General features: G+C 44.9%; 1 protein-coding gene across 4 annotated transcripts in view; it reads right to left on the bottom strand.

Annotated features, from left to right (window-relative positions):
* LOC123754899 (POU domain, class 6, transcription factor 2) overlaps nucleotides 1–15,000 on the bottom strand; it is a 1,116,985-nt gene that overhangs the window by 96,577 nt on the left and 1,005,408 nt on the right. For 3 of the 4 annotated variants that reach the window (XM_069332920.1, XM_069332922.1, XM_069332923.1), the window contains one exon: nucleotides 1,008–1,046. The exons of the other annotated variant lie outside the window; for it this stretch is intronic. In XM_069332920.1, coding sequence (XP_069189021.1) covers nucleotides 1,008–1,046 — 39 coding nt within the window. The remainder of the gene's footprint in view (nucleotides 1–1,007; nucleotides 1,047–15,000) is intronic. 4 annotated transcript variants of the gene reach the window in all.

Genomic DNA, 15,000 nt, shown 5'->3' with positions numbered 1-15,000 from the left:
ACTGAGTTATGGCAACTATTGTTAAACAGATGATAGAAAATAGTAAAAATAATTTTAACTGGGCATTATTTAGTGAAGATAGAAGGTAAACGGGTATAACTTATTGAAAATTTGTAGATTAACGAGAGTCGATCAATGCATATGGTACTCAAAAGGAATAATTTTGTCATAGTTGTTAGATAACCGGAATTATTTTGTGAAAATTAGTAGATATGCTGAAATATTTTAGCGAAAATTTGCAGATAAACTTGAATAATTTAATGAAAATTGGCTGATAAACGGGGAATAAATTTGTGATACTTGATATGTAAATAGGTATTTATGCTGTAAAAATGACAGGTAAAGGAATGTAACAAAAGTAAGTAAATAAACGGGAAAGATTAACATGACAACGACTTAAAACAGTATCCAAGAGAGCGTCAAACAAATGACTATGCAATAGAACCGAATACAACAGCAAATCACAGTGTTATTTTTATAGTTACAGCAATGAACCATGGAAATCAATGTTATAATACAATAATGTTTCAAAAATACATTACACCTCAGTAGCCAATAAGGCTCTAGAAGCAGGGGAAACAAGCGGTCGGGGTGTAACAACTACTGCAGTCAAGGTTCTGTAACACATATGTTAGTAACCATAAACGCAAGATGCATTATGCTCTGTAACTACTGTAACAGTGCCCGACTCAGCAAGCTCTACTACTCAGGAAATGTCAATACGTATCGAGCACTACAATAAGAGGAGACAATGAGAGTCAAGCTCTGTAAGAGAGGACAATGTACAGCAAGCTCTGCCCTCTACAGGAAAATGGGATAATGCGCAGTAATTTCTATCATCTACAGCAAGAGGAAGGGAGAAGGGAGTAATACGCAATAAGGTCTACCCCTTTCCAGCATGGGAGTGGATGGGGTGCAATACGCAGGAAGGTCTACAGCATGAGGGTAAGGAAGCATTACGCATTAAGCAACAGAGGGGAATACAATACGCAGAAAGCTCTACCAACCGTTGTGACTGGAAAATACGCAATGCCAACAGCTCGGGACTGCGAAAAAAGCCAAAAGGAAACGCAAATAAAAAATTTAAATATAAAACATGTGATAGGGAGATAGGATAGAGGTAGGAAAAGTGGGTCTATGTGGAATGTAAGAGATGGAGGTATTCGGGGATAGGGAGATGTGGGAGGGGTGGGGAATAGAAATGGGGTGGGGAGGTATAGAAATGGGATGGGGGTATAGAAATGGGGTGGGGAGGTGGGGAAGAGCAGTGGGAGCAGTGGTGAGGGTGTGGTAGGGAGAAGGGAGGGAGGAAAAAGTAGGAAGAGGGGTAAAGAGTTGTGAGAGGGGGATAAACAAAATTGTAGCCATGGTATGTGACTATTACAATGATAATGTATTATAATTCATGATTGCATTCAATAATATAATCTGCACAAGATATACCGTAGGTGCGTTAGTTGATAGTCAGCGTATAGGCGTGAACTGCGTAGTTATGGGGACTTAATACATGAACGGGACGTGAACCCGGAACTTATCAATTAAAACATTCATATTATCATTATTTTTATGCATTTGCAAATTCGCTAGGAATTTCCGTTAATTAATAGGTAAATGTATATTTTATAAAAACCGGATACATGAAGAAATTTTTGAAGTGTTAGGAGAAATTGCATGAAATATTATTGGATAAAATACACGAATTAAATATTGTGAGACAATTGCGTCAATATATATATATATATATATATATATATATATATATATATATATATATATGTCGTACCTAGTAGCCAGAACGCACTTCTCAGCCTACTATGCAAGGCCCGATTTGCCTAATAAGCCAAGTTTCCTGAATTAATATATTTTCTCTAATTTTTTTCTTATGAAATGATAAATCTACCCATTTCATTATGTATGAGGTCAATTTTTTTTATTGGAGTTTAAATTAACGTAGATATATGACCAAACCTAACCAACCCTACCTAACCTAACCTAACCTATCTTTATAGGTTAGGTTAGGTTAGGTAGCCGAAAAAGTTAGGTTAGGTTAGGTTAGGTAGGTTAGGTAGTCGAAAAACAATTAATTCATGAAAACTTGGCTTATTAGGCAAATTGGGCCTTGCATAGTAGGCTGAGAAGTGAGTTCTGGCTACTAGGTACGACATATATATATATATGTCGTACCTAGTAGTCAGAATGCACTTCTCAGCCTACTATGTAAGGCCCGATTTGCCTAATAAGCCAAGTTTTCCTGAATTAATATATTTTCTCTAATTTTTTTCTTATGAAATGATAAAACTACCCATTTCATTATGAGGTAAATTTTTTTTTATTGGAGTTAAAATTAACGTAGATATATGACCGAACCTAACCTACCCTACCTAACCTAACCTAACCTAAACTAATCTTAACCTAAACTAAACTAACATAATTAAGTCAATAATTTATGTTCTCAATATAATATAACAGTAATAATTCAAATAAACCAATTGGAAACAATTTGTTGAAAATAAAGGAAATCAATCGGCCTATTAGGCAAATCGGGCCTTGCATAGTAGGGCGAGAAGTGCGTTCTGGCTACTAGGTACGACAAATATATATATATATATATATATATATATATATATATATATATATATATATATATATATATATATATATATATATATATATATATATATATATATATGTCATACCTAGTATACATTTAAGAAGCAACACTGTAATAATCGACAGGTATAACAATAACAGAAGACTGGACATCAGCGAGGCCCTACACATCAAAAAGTCCATACCAGCAATCAACAACCCGTTAACACATAATTACATTCTACCCATCTCAAGACCCCGAGCCAACATAGAGACAGGAGCAGCAAGAACATAAGCTGCTTATGTTGATTCATGACTTTTATATATATATATATATATATATATATATATATATATATATATATATATATATATATATATATATATATATATATATATATATATATGTCGTACCTAGTAGCCAGAACGCACTTCTCAGCCTACGATGCAAGGCCCGAATTGCCTAATAAGCCAAGTTTTTCTGAATTAATATATTTTCTCTAATTTTTTTCTTATGAAATGATAAAGCTACCCATTTCATTATGTATGAGGTCAATTTTTTTTATTGGAGTTAAAATTAACGTAGATATATGACCGAACCTAACATACCCTACCTAACCTAACCTAACCTATCTATATAGGTTAGGTTAGGTTAGGTAGCCGAAAAAGTTAGGTTAGGTTAGGTTAGGTAGGTTAGGTAGTCGAAAAACAATTAATTCATGAAAACTTGGCTTATTAGGCAAATCGGGCCTTGCATAGTAGGCTGACAAGTGCGTTCTGGCTACTAGGTACGACATATATATATATATATATATATATATATATATATATATATATATATATATATATATATATATATATATTTACGTAAATTTACTAGATTAGAAAGTGAAAATGCCAACCAATCACAACAACAACAAAAAATCAATGAAAATTAAGTTCTCTTCTAAAGATGAACCCTCCAAATGGCGAACCCTCCACAAGACGAAACCTTCGTAAAAGCGCAAAAGAAGTGTGGCGTGTGTAATAAGAGCAGTGGGCGAGAACGCCCCTCTATCGTGCGTGACTGTTCACTTAGCAACGATTAAAGATTCATCGCGCATTCGGGACAGGGCTGAAAAAAAACCAACGTATTGCTGTCCTAATTGTTTATGTAGAGTACAGCACTCATTAATACGCTCCAGGTCCCGTCTCCCCTGCTCCCCGTGGCTGCGATATGGCGTATTACGCACAGTTTCTTTGGGGTTCTATATTTAATGTGAGTGCTGACTACAGCAGTAGATAATTCTGGGTCTCTCAAGCATTCACGCATCCACTTACGAAACCTATACATCTTTTCTACATTTGTTTACATTTATTAAACAGTTTATGGGCGCTAAGTGCCCATAAATTTACAGCACTAATAAAGTTAGGGAGCAATGACCCGAAGCTCGTGAATTGTTCAGTGAATGTAAAGACAATCGCCATGATTGAGGAAAGATGTACAGGTTTCGGAAGTATATGGGTTATTGCTTGATGAATTCTGCCCTATATATATCTGGATGAACATGTAGCAGCCATGTTTATCCGGTGTCTTAGAGTCCCTGTGTCTCTTCCCCGACCTTTGTCTAGTTTGCACTGAAGAACTCCTATAAGTAGCGAGGCACTCTGTAGCAGAGATGAAGCACTCTGTGGTAAACATTGAGGCACTCTGTTGTTAATATCGAAGCACTTTGCAGAAAACAGTGACGCACTTGAAGGAAACATTCAGGCAATGTAGATAAAATAATGCATTCTTTTAGGCAACGTGTGTGTGTGTATACGAGTGCGTACATATGTAGAAGAGAGAAAACAGTCAGGTGTACATACATACGGTATATATACTCCCCCACCGAAGTGTACTTAGACTGGAGTGAGTGAACCTTATTGCTCAACCAAATTATATTATTATTGTCCCATTAACACTCTGTGATCGCCAAGGGTACATAATGATGTCCATTTTTAATATTCAATCTGATTTTGTATGTGCGGAGATTACGTGTTATTAACAGACTATTCTCTTGAGAACCTCAGCTCAGAGATCGCAGCTTTTGAACTATTCTCTTGAGAACCTCAGCTCAGAGACCGCAGCTTTTGAACTATTCTCTTGAGTACCGCAGCTCAGAGACCGCAGCTGTTGAACTATTCTCTTGAGTACCGCAGCTCAGAGACCGCAGCTGTTGAACTATTCTCTTGAGTACCGCAGCTCAGAGACCGCAGCTGTTGAACTATTCTCTTGAGTACAGCAGCTTAGAGACTGCAGCTGTTGAACTATTCTCTTGAGTACCGCAGCTCAGAGATCGCAGCTGTTGAACTATTCTCTTGAGTACAGCAGCTCAGAGACCGCAGCTGTTGAACTATTCTCTTGAGTACCGCAGCTCAGAGACCGCAGCTGTTGAACTATTCTCTTGAATACCGCAGCTCAGAGACCGCAGCTGTTGAACTATTCTCTTGAGTACCGCAGCTCAGAGACCGCAGCTGTTGAACTATTCTCTTGAGTACCGCAGCTTAGAGACCGCAGCTGTTGAACTATTCTCTTTAGTACCGCAGCTTAGAGACCGCAGCTGTTGAACTATTCTCTTGAGTACCGCAGCTCAGAGACCGCAGCTGTTGAACTATTCTCTTGAGTACAGCAGCTCAGAGACTGCAGCTGTTGAACTATTCTCTTGAGTACCGCAGCTCAGAGATCGCAGCTGTTGAACTATTCTCTTGAGTACAGCAGCTCAGAGACCGCAGCTGTTGAACTATTCTCTTGAGTACAGCAGCTTAGAGACCGCAGCTGTTGAACTATTCTCTTTAGTACCGCAGCTTAGAGACCGCAGCTGTTGAACACTCGGCTCCATCACCTGCCATCAGGGACGAATACAGTTCGGTGATGACTCTGAGGTTTAGAGGTGACACTTCCTATAGAGTTAATCTACTTAGATATGTCGGTAGTGCTGCGACCTCACTTCTTGCAGGTAGACGCTAGACGGCAATGGTGTCAAGTGATCAGGCACCATTCTTTCTCTGTCCTCAGATCCCTGTCCTTGTATCTTTAAAATGTGCTATATAGTCAAACTAGCCTAGTGCTTTCTCCTAATTATTACCTTATATTTCCTTAGTGCCATCACTCATTTTGAGCTTTCCCCATCTACTGTTCATCACGTGTTTTTCATGATTCCCTTGTATGCTGCTCTTTATTTCTCCATTTCTTTGACTTCAACCTATCCTCTTCCTTCTCTTGCTTCTCTTCACTCCTCATTCACTCACCGTTGTTCCTTCGAAGCCTGTAGTCAACTGTTTATTCTCTTTATCTTCTCCGTCTCAAACCTCCTTAACATAATTCCTTCCTCACCTTATTTCGTCTTTACTGGCTACTGTTGTACCTGCCGCTCGCTATTTTTGTCAGTCAACCTTTACCCTTCCTTTATTATTAGCTTTTCTATTAACCTGGACCTCCCTTACTCAACTGATTCGTCTTTCACCCACCATCCCTCTCTCCCTCTCTCTCCCCATTCTTCTCCCCCTCCCTGCTTGCCTCCGTCGAGGAATATTCATCAAACAATAATGAGCGGCTGCAAGTGAGCACTTTCGCAGATTGATAAGACTGGCCACAGCATGTGGAGTTTACCGTGGAACACCGGCGTTACTCCTTCACTCAGGCTCGATGAGCTTAATCAACTGCGGTTTATTTGGCACTTAGACTCACCCTGACAATTTTTGTTTATCTGGCAGCAGGCACTGTTGACTGGACGTGCTGGCGTTCTTTGACATGCGTTCTGACGGCGTTCAGGTGCATTTTAGAGCGCGGATTATAGAAAATATTGTGGCTTCCATATATTCTAGTGAACTTTGTGGATATATGCAGGACTTCCCTTGTCTCCCTTGTGCTCTAATGCGTCCTGGTGCGTCTCTTAGGAATGATACATAAATTCAAACGTTAACAGGGTTTCATTACACCCCACAGTGTTTTAGTTTCTAAATGAACGGCTTTTAACGCACTAAATGAGCGCCCTCTAACACTGCACATCACTTTTCTGCGCAACAATTATGTTGGTCAGTGCACGCTAAGGTGCGTATATGTTCCTTAATAAGCGTTCTTAGTCTCCTTGCAGTACTCACGTACGCTCTCAAGCGTAACGGACCGTTCTTGTGGCGTGGTCAGTAGTCTTCATCCTTGTGGCGTGGTCAGTAGTCTTCATCCTTGTGGCGTGGTCAGTAGTCTTCATCCTTGGGGCGTGGTCAGTAGTCTTCACCCTTGTGGCGTGGTCAGTAGTCTTCATCCTTGTGGCGTGGTCAGTAGTCTTCATCCTTGTGGCGTGGTCAGTAGTCTTCATCCTTGTGGCGTGGTCAGTAGTCTTCACCCTTGTGGCGTGGTCAGTAGTCTTCACCCTTGTGGCGTGGTCAGTAGTCTTCACCCTTGTGGCGTGGTCAGTAGTCTTCATCCTTGTGGCGTGGTCAGTAGTCTTCATCCTTGTGGCGTGGTCAGTAGTCTTCACCCTTGTGGCGTGGTCAGTAGTCTTCATCCTTGTGGCGTGGTCAGTAGTCTTCATCCTTGTGGTGTGGTCAGTAGTCTTCATCCTTGTGGCGTGGTCAGTAGTCTTCACCCTTGTGGCGTGGTCAGTAGTCTTCATCCTTGTGGTGTGGCCAGTAGTCTTCATCCTTGTGGCGTGGTCAGTAGTCTTCATCCTTGTGGTGTGGTCAGTAGTCTTCATCCTTGTGGCGTGGTCAGTAGTCTTCATCCTTGTGGCGTGGTCAGTAGTCTTCATCCTTGTGGCGTGGTCAGTAGTCTTCATCCTTGTGGCGTGGTCAGTAGTCTTCATCCTTGTGGTGTGGCCAGTAGTCTTCATCCTTGTGGAGCGTAGGATGGCTTACTCCCCGCTCTCCTGCCACACTGTCTTTGTGAGCTGTTTCACCGTACAGTGACCTTGTGAGCTGTTTCACCGTGCAGTGACCTTGTGAGCTGTTTTACCGTACAGTGACCTTGTGAGCTGTTTCACCGTACAGTGACCTTGTGAGCTGTTTCACCGTACAGTGACCTTGTGAGCTGTTTCACCGTACAGTGACCTTGTGAGCTGTTTCACCGTACAGTGACCTTGTGAGCTGTTTCACCGTACAGTGACCTTGTGAGCTGTTTCACCGTACAGTGACCTTGTGAGCTGTTTCACCGTACAGTGACCTTGTGAGCTGTTTCACCGTACAGTGACCTTGTGAGCTGTTTCACCGTACAGTGACCTTGTGAGCTGTTTCACCGTACAGTGACCTTGTGAGCTGTTTCACCGTACAGTGACCTTGTGAGCTGTTTCACCGTACAGTGACCTTGTGAGCTGTTTCACCGTACAGTGACCTGTTTCTCCGTACAGTGACCTTGTGAGCTGTTTCACCGTACAGTGACCTGTTTCTCCGTACAGTGACCTTGTAAGCTGTTTCACCGAACAGTGACCTTGTGAGCTGTTTCACCGTACAGTGACCTTGTGAGATGTTTCACCGTACAGTGACCTTGTGAGCTGTTTCACCGTACAGTGACCTTGTGAGCTGTTTCACCGTGAAGTGACCATGTGAGCTGTTTCACCGTACAGTGACCTGTTTCTCCGTACAGTGACCTTGTGAGCTGTTTCACCGTACAGTGACCTTGTGAGCTGTTTCACCGTACAGTGACCTTGTGAGCTGTTTCACCGTACAGTGACCTTGTGAGCTGTTTCACTGTACAGTGACCTTGTGAGCTGTTTCATCGTACAGTGACCTTGTGAGCTGTTTCACCGTACAGTGACCTTGTGAGCTGTTTCACCGTACAGTGACCTTGTGAGCTGTTTCACTGTACAGTGACCTTGTGAGCTGTTTCATCGTACAGTGACCTTGTGAGCTGTTTCACCGTACAGTGACCTTGTGAGCTGTTTCACCGTACAGTGACCTTGTGAGCTGTTTCACCGTACAGTGACCTTATGAGCTGTTTCACCGTGCAGTGACCTTGTGAGCTGTTTCTCCGTACAGTGACCTTGTGAGCTGTTTCACCGTACAGTGACCTTGTGAGCTGTTTCACCGTACAGTGACCTTGTGAGCTGTTTCTCCGTACAGTGACCTTGTGAGCTGTTTCACCGTACTGTGACCTTGTGAGCTGTTTCACCGTGAGCTTGAAAAAATTGTCTCCATGGTATCACTGAGCGCCGGGACCCGTTCAGCTCACATTCGTTAACCAGGAAGAAGAGAAGCTGCTGTCCCCGTGTGTTTGACAGTGTGTCCGGGTGACAGTGTGTCCGGGTGACAGTGTGTCCGGGTGACAGTGTGTCCGGGTGACAGTGTGTCCGGGTGACAGTGTGTCCGGGTGACAGTGTGTCCGGTGACAGTGTGTCCGGGTGACAGTGTGTCCGGGTGACAGTGTGTCCGGGTGACAGTGTCCGGGTGACAGTGTGTCCGGGTGACAGTGTGTCCGGGTGACAGTGTGTCCGGTGACAGTGTGTCCGGATGACAGTGTGTCCGGGTGACAGTGTGTCCGGGTGACAGTGTGTCCGGGTGACAGTGTGTCCGGGTGACAGTGTGTCCGGTGACAGTGTGTCCGGGTGACAGTGTGTCCGGGTGACAGTGTGTCCGGGTGACAGTGTGTCCGGGTGACAGTGTGTCCGGGTGACAGTGTGTCCGGTGACAGTGTGTCCGGGTGACAGTGTGTCCGGGTGACAGTGTGTCCGGGTGACAGTGTGTCCGGGTGACAGTGTGTCCGGGTGACAGTGTGTCCGGGTGACAGTGTGTCCGGGTGACAGTGTGTCCGGGTGACAGTGTGTCCGGTGACAGTGAGTCCGGGTGACAGTGCGTCCGGGTGACAGTGTGTCCGGGTGACAGTGTGTCCGGGTGACAGTGTGTCCGGGTGACAGTGTGTCCGGGTGACAGTGTGTCCGGGTGACAGTGTCCGGGTGACAGTGTGTCCGGGTGACAGTGTGTCCGGGTGACAGTGTGTCCGGGTGACAGTGTCCGGGTGACAGTGTGTCCGGGTGACAGTGTGTCCGGGTGACAGTGTGTCCGGGTGACAGTGTGTCCGGGTGACAGTGTGTCCGGGTGACAGTGTCCGGGTAACAGTGTGTCCGGGTGACAGTGTGTCCGGGTGACAGTGTCCGGGTGACAGTGTGTCCGGGTGACAGTGTCCGGGTGACAGTGTGTCCGTGTTCACTGGTCTAATACACTTGTGGTAAGATGAACTTTCAATAAAAATAAGAAGTGTGTGTGTATTCACCTAGTTGTATTAACTTATTTGTGCTTGCGGGGGTTGAGCTCTGCTCTTTCGGCCTGCCTCTCAACTGTCAATCAATCAACTGTTAAACTAACTAACTTATCAATCAACTAACAATTTTTTTCACATACACACACACACCCAGGAAGCAGCCCGCAACAGCTGTCTAACTCCCAGGGACCTATATACTGCTAGGCACAGGGGCCATCAGGGTGAAAGACACTCTGCCCATTTTGTTTCTGCCATCGCCGGGGATCGAACCCGGACCCTAGGATTACGAGTCTAGAGCGTTGTCCACTCAGCTATCAGGGCCATAACCTGTGTGTGTGTGTGTGTGTGTGTGTGTGTGTGTGTGTGTGTGTGTGTGTGTGTGTGTGTGTGTGTGTGTGTGTGTGTGTGTGTGTGAGAGGAACGACTGGTCACAAGGTGAGAAAGAAACAGTATTGGTGGAGGAATATTACAAAAGAATAACTGTGGAAAATGAGAAGAAAATGACAGAAAGCGTATAGACAGTAAGAAGAGAGAGAAAGGAGACGAAAGAGGAGGAGAGAGTAGAGGAGGATGAAGGAGAGTGAAGAAAAAGAGAAAAGGAACAGAGAAATCGGCATGGAGAGTGATAAGAGATGTAGGGAGGGACATAAGAGAGACAGGAAGAGAGACGAAGGAGAGAGGAAGCTAGAAATAAATGTGGAAAAAGAAAGGAGAGGAGAGGAGAGGAGAGGAGAGACAGGGGAGGTTATCTTGAGGTTATCTTGAGATGATTTCGGGCCTTTAGTGTCCCCGCGGCCCGGTCCTCGACCAGGCCTCCACCCCCAGGAAGCAGCCCGTGACAGCTGACTAACACCCAGGTACCTATTTACTGCTAGGTAACAGGGGCATAGGGTGAAAGAAACTCTGCCCATTGTTTCTCGCCGGCGCCTGGGATCGAACCCAGGACCACAGGATCAAAAGTCCAGCGTGCTGTCCACTCGGCCGACCGACTCCCCCGTGCTTACCCCCCGACCGGCTTACCCCCCTCCCCCCCGGGGAGGAGGGGGGTAAGAGTGGTTATTGTCTTACAATAGGGTGGGGTGGGTTGTCGTAGTGGGCAAGTCAACTGGAAGGAGGGTGTATTGAAGCCAAGGGATACGAGGAGTGTGGAAGCCATGAACGGCGGTTTGTGTGGAAGTCAAGTGCTGGGAACTCACTGGAGGGGACAGAGGGTGCGTGGAAGCCAACGACTGTGTGAATGTGTGTGTCTGTGTAAAGTCAAGTATCAGCAGAACTCAAGAGGAGTGGAACGTGGAGTATGAAAGTCAAGGAACGTTTTTGTAGAAAGTAGCGTCAAATACAGGCGTGTTATACCTGCTTGATGGGGTTCTGGGAGGTCTTCTGCTCCCCAAGCCCAGCCCGAGGCCAGGCTTGATGGTTATCAAACCCACAGTGCTGACAAACAGGCGAGACGGGTTTAACGTAAAAGCTGTACGTTTAAAAAGTGAGGGATAGGCCTAAGTGGTGAAGGGTAGGCATAGCAGAGCACGTGGCTCTAACAGGTGAGGTAGATATTACTGTGTTACTACATTGGTAGACAAAGACTAAGTACATCAACATAAAAATATTATTTTTTGAGATTTTTTTTTTTTTTTTAGATATATACAAGAGTTGTTACATTCTTGTAGAGCCACTAGTACGCGTAGCGTTTCAGGCAGGTCCCTGGAATACGATCCCCGCCGCGAAGAATCCTTGTTACAACCAAGTACACATTTTACTGTTGAGTTAAACAGAGGCTACAGTTAAGGAATTGCGCCCAGTAAATCCTCCCCGGCCAGGATACGAACCCATGACAAAGCGCTCGCGGAACGCCAGGCGAGTGTCTTACCACTACACCACGGAGACTGTAAATTATGTATTTTCTCGTTTCATTTTACATAAATAAATTTTGAATATATATATTTTTTTTATTTTTATTATTCATTGACATTTTCTGCATTCTCCTAGACTAATTATATTTAAGTTTCAAGTTAAATACAAAGTCCAAAAGTGCATATTATGGTGGGTGACGCTTCTTGTGTACGCCAGCCAATCTCTATATACGCCAGCCACGCTCTATATACGCCAGCGATGCCTTATATACGCCAGTGACGCTCTGTATACGCCAGCGATGCTCTATATACGCCAGCGATGCTCTATATACGCCAGCGACGCTCTGTATACCCCAGCGACGCTCTGTATACGCCAGCGATGCTCTATACACGCCAGCGACGCCCTATACACGCCAGTGACGCTCTATATACGCCAGCGATGCCTTATATACGCCAGCGACGCTCTGTATACGCCAGCGATGCTCTATATACGCCAGCGACGCTCTGTATACCCCAGCGACGCTCTGTATACGCCAGCAACGCTCTGTATACGCCAGCGATGCTTTATAAACACCAACGATGCTCTATATGCGCCAGCGACGCTCTGTATATGCCAGCGACGCTCTGAATACGTCAGCGATGCTCTATATACGCCAGAGACACTCTGTATACGCCAGCGATGCTCTGTATACGGCAGCGACGATCTGTATACGCCAGCGACGCTCTGTATACACCAGCAACGCTCTGTATACGCCAGCGACGCTCTATATACGCCAGCGACGCTCTGTATACGCCAGCGACACTCTATATACGCCAGCGACGCTCTGTATACGCCAGCAACGCTCTGTATACGCCAGCGATGCTCTATATACTCCAGCGACGCTCTGTATACGCCAGCGACGATCTGTTTACGCCAGCGATGGTCTGTATATGTCAGCGATGCTCTATATACGCCAGCGACGATCTGTATACGGCAGCGACGCTTTGTATACGCCAGCGATGCTCTATATACGTCAGCGACGATCTGTATACGCCAGCGATGCTCTATATACGCCAGCGACGATCTGTATACACCAGCGATGCTCTATAAACGCAAGGGACGATCTGTATACGCCAGCGATGCTCTGTATACGCCTACGATGCTCTATATACGCCAGCGATGCTCTATATACGCCAGCGACGATCTGTCTACGCCTACGATGCTCTGTATACGCCTGCAATGCTCTGTATACGCTAGCGATGCTCTATATACGCCAGCGATGCTCTATATACGCCAGCGACGATCTGTATACGCTAGCGACGATCTGTATACGCCAGCGATGCTCTGTATACAGAGCGTTGCTGGCGTATACAGATCTATACGCTGGCGTTGCTGGCGTGTAGATCGTATGAGCGATCTCATATGCCAGCGACGCTTATGTCGCTGGCATATGAGAGAACTAAAACCCAACATAATAATAGTAATAGTAATAATAATAATAATTATTATACCGTAATAAAAGGCAACAGACGTCAACAACAACAACAACAACAACAGCAACAAGTGACGTCACAGTCGAGCAACAAAAAACGCAAACAAAAACACACATTTTAGTGCGGTGATGAGCAACAAGTTTACTCTCACTTTGTTGAACGCGTTTAAAATGATTTCGCTTCATTTATTTTATCTTTTTTCTTTATGCACAATTAGCAAAAACATGCGTTAGATATTTGTTGGTAATGATGGAGAGAGCGATAGGAAAAATGGCGGGTGAGAATTGGCTGTGTTAATTAATAGTACTTTGTGTCAATCAGGGAACTGGTTGATTGTTATTGGATAGTTCTACCTCTGTTAGTCGCGACTTACGCACTTGGTAAGCACACAACCTTATGGGAAGTGCTTCCTGGTGGTGTTAGGCGCCTCTCACTAGGCGTGCCTACTCGTGCCGGACACGCCTACTGCCCTTCTTCAGTCATGCCTCTTAGAAACACCCGTCTCCTAACGTGTTAACTGTCCTTGTTAGACATGCCAGCTACCCTTGTTAGACATGCCAGCTACCCTTGTTAGACATGCCAACTACCCTTGTTAGACATGCCAGCTACCCTTGTTAGACATGCCAGCTACCCTTGTTAGACATGCCAACTACCCTTGTTAGACATACCAACTACCCTTGTTAGACATACCGGCTACCCTTGTTAGACATGCCAGCTACCCTTGTTAGACATGCCAACTACCCTTGTTAGACATGCCAACTACCCTTGTTAGACATACCGGCTACCCTTGTTAGACATGCCAACTACCCTTGTTAGACATGTAAACTACCCTTGTTAGACATGCCAACTACCCTTGTTAGACATGCCAACTACCCTTGTTAGACATGCCAACTACCCTTGTTAGACATACCGGCTACCCTTGTTAGACATGCCAACTACCCTTGTTAGACATGCCAACTACCCTTGTTAGACATGTAAACTACCCTTGTTAGACATGCCAACTACCCTTGTTAGACATGCCAACTACCCTTGTTAGACATGCCAGCTACCCTGGTTAGACATGCCAACTACCCTTGTTAGACATGCCAACTACCCTTGTTAGACATGCCAACTACCCTTGTTAGACGTGCCAGCTGCCCTTGTTAGACATGCCAACTACCCTTGTTAGACATGCCAGCTACCCTTGTTAGACGTGCCAGCTGCCCTTGTTAGACATGCCAACTACCCTTGTTAGACATGCCAGCTACCCTTGTTAGACATGCTAGCTGCCCTTGTTAGACATGCCAACTACCCTTGTTAGACATGCCAACTACCTTTGATAGACATGCCAACTACCCTTGTTAGACATGCCAGCTACCCTTGTTAGACATGCTAGCTGCCCTTGTTAGACATGCCAACTACCCTTGTTAGACATGCCAACTACCCTTGTTAGACATGCCAGCTACCCTTGTTAGACATGCCAACCCCCCTTGTTAGACATGCCAACTACCCTTGTTAGACATGCCAACTACCCTTGTTAGACATGCCAACTACCCTTGTTAGACATGCCAACTACCCTTGTTAGACATGCCAACCCCCCTTGTTAGACATGCCAACTACCCTTGTTAGACATGCCAACTACCCAACTATTCCTATTACCCAGTTAGATACGAGTACGACCGAAGTTAAATACGACCCACTTAACAGTAATAAAATACACCTAGCCTTACGGAACCAGCTTCATACCTTTGTTAGACACTTAACCTACTGACGTTTGACGTTACCAGTTGTGTAAGTCACTACTAACGTTAGACATGACTTCACCATTGACAACCACTCGTCATTAGCTGCTATAGTGTGTACCCCGCCACCATAAACACCCGCAGGACATCAACGGGT

This window comes from Procambarus clarkii, chromosome 28 (assembly GCF_040958095.1).
Source record: "Procambarus clarkii isolate CNS0578487 chromosome 28, FALCON_Pclarkii_2.0, whole genome shotgun sequence".
NCBI classification, from domain to species: Eukaryota; Metazoa; Arthropoda; class Malacostraca; order Decapoda; family Cambaridae; genus Procambarus; species Procambarus clarkii.
The sequence above is the reverse complement of the archived record's forward strand: the minus strand, read 5'-3'. Positions and strand labels throughout refer to the sequence as shown.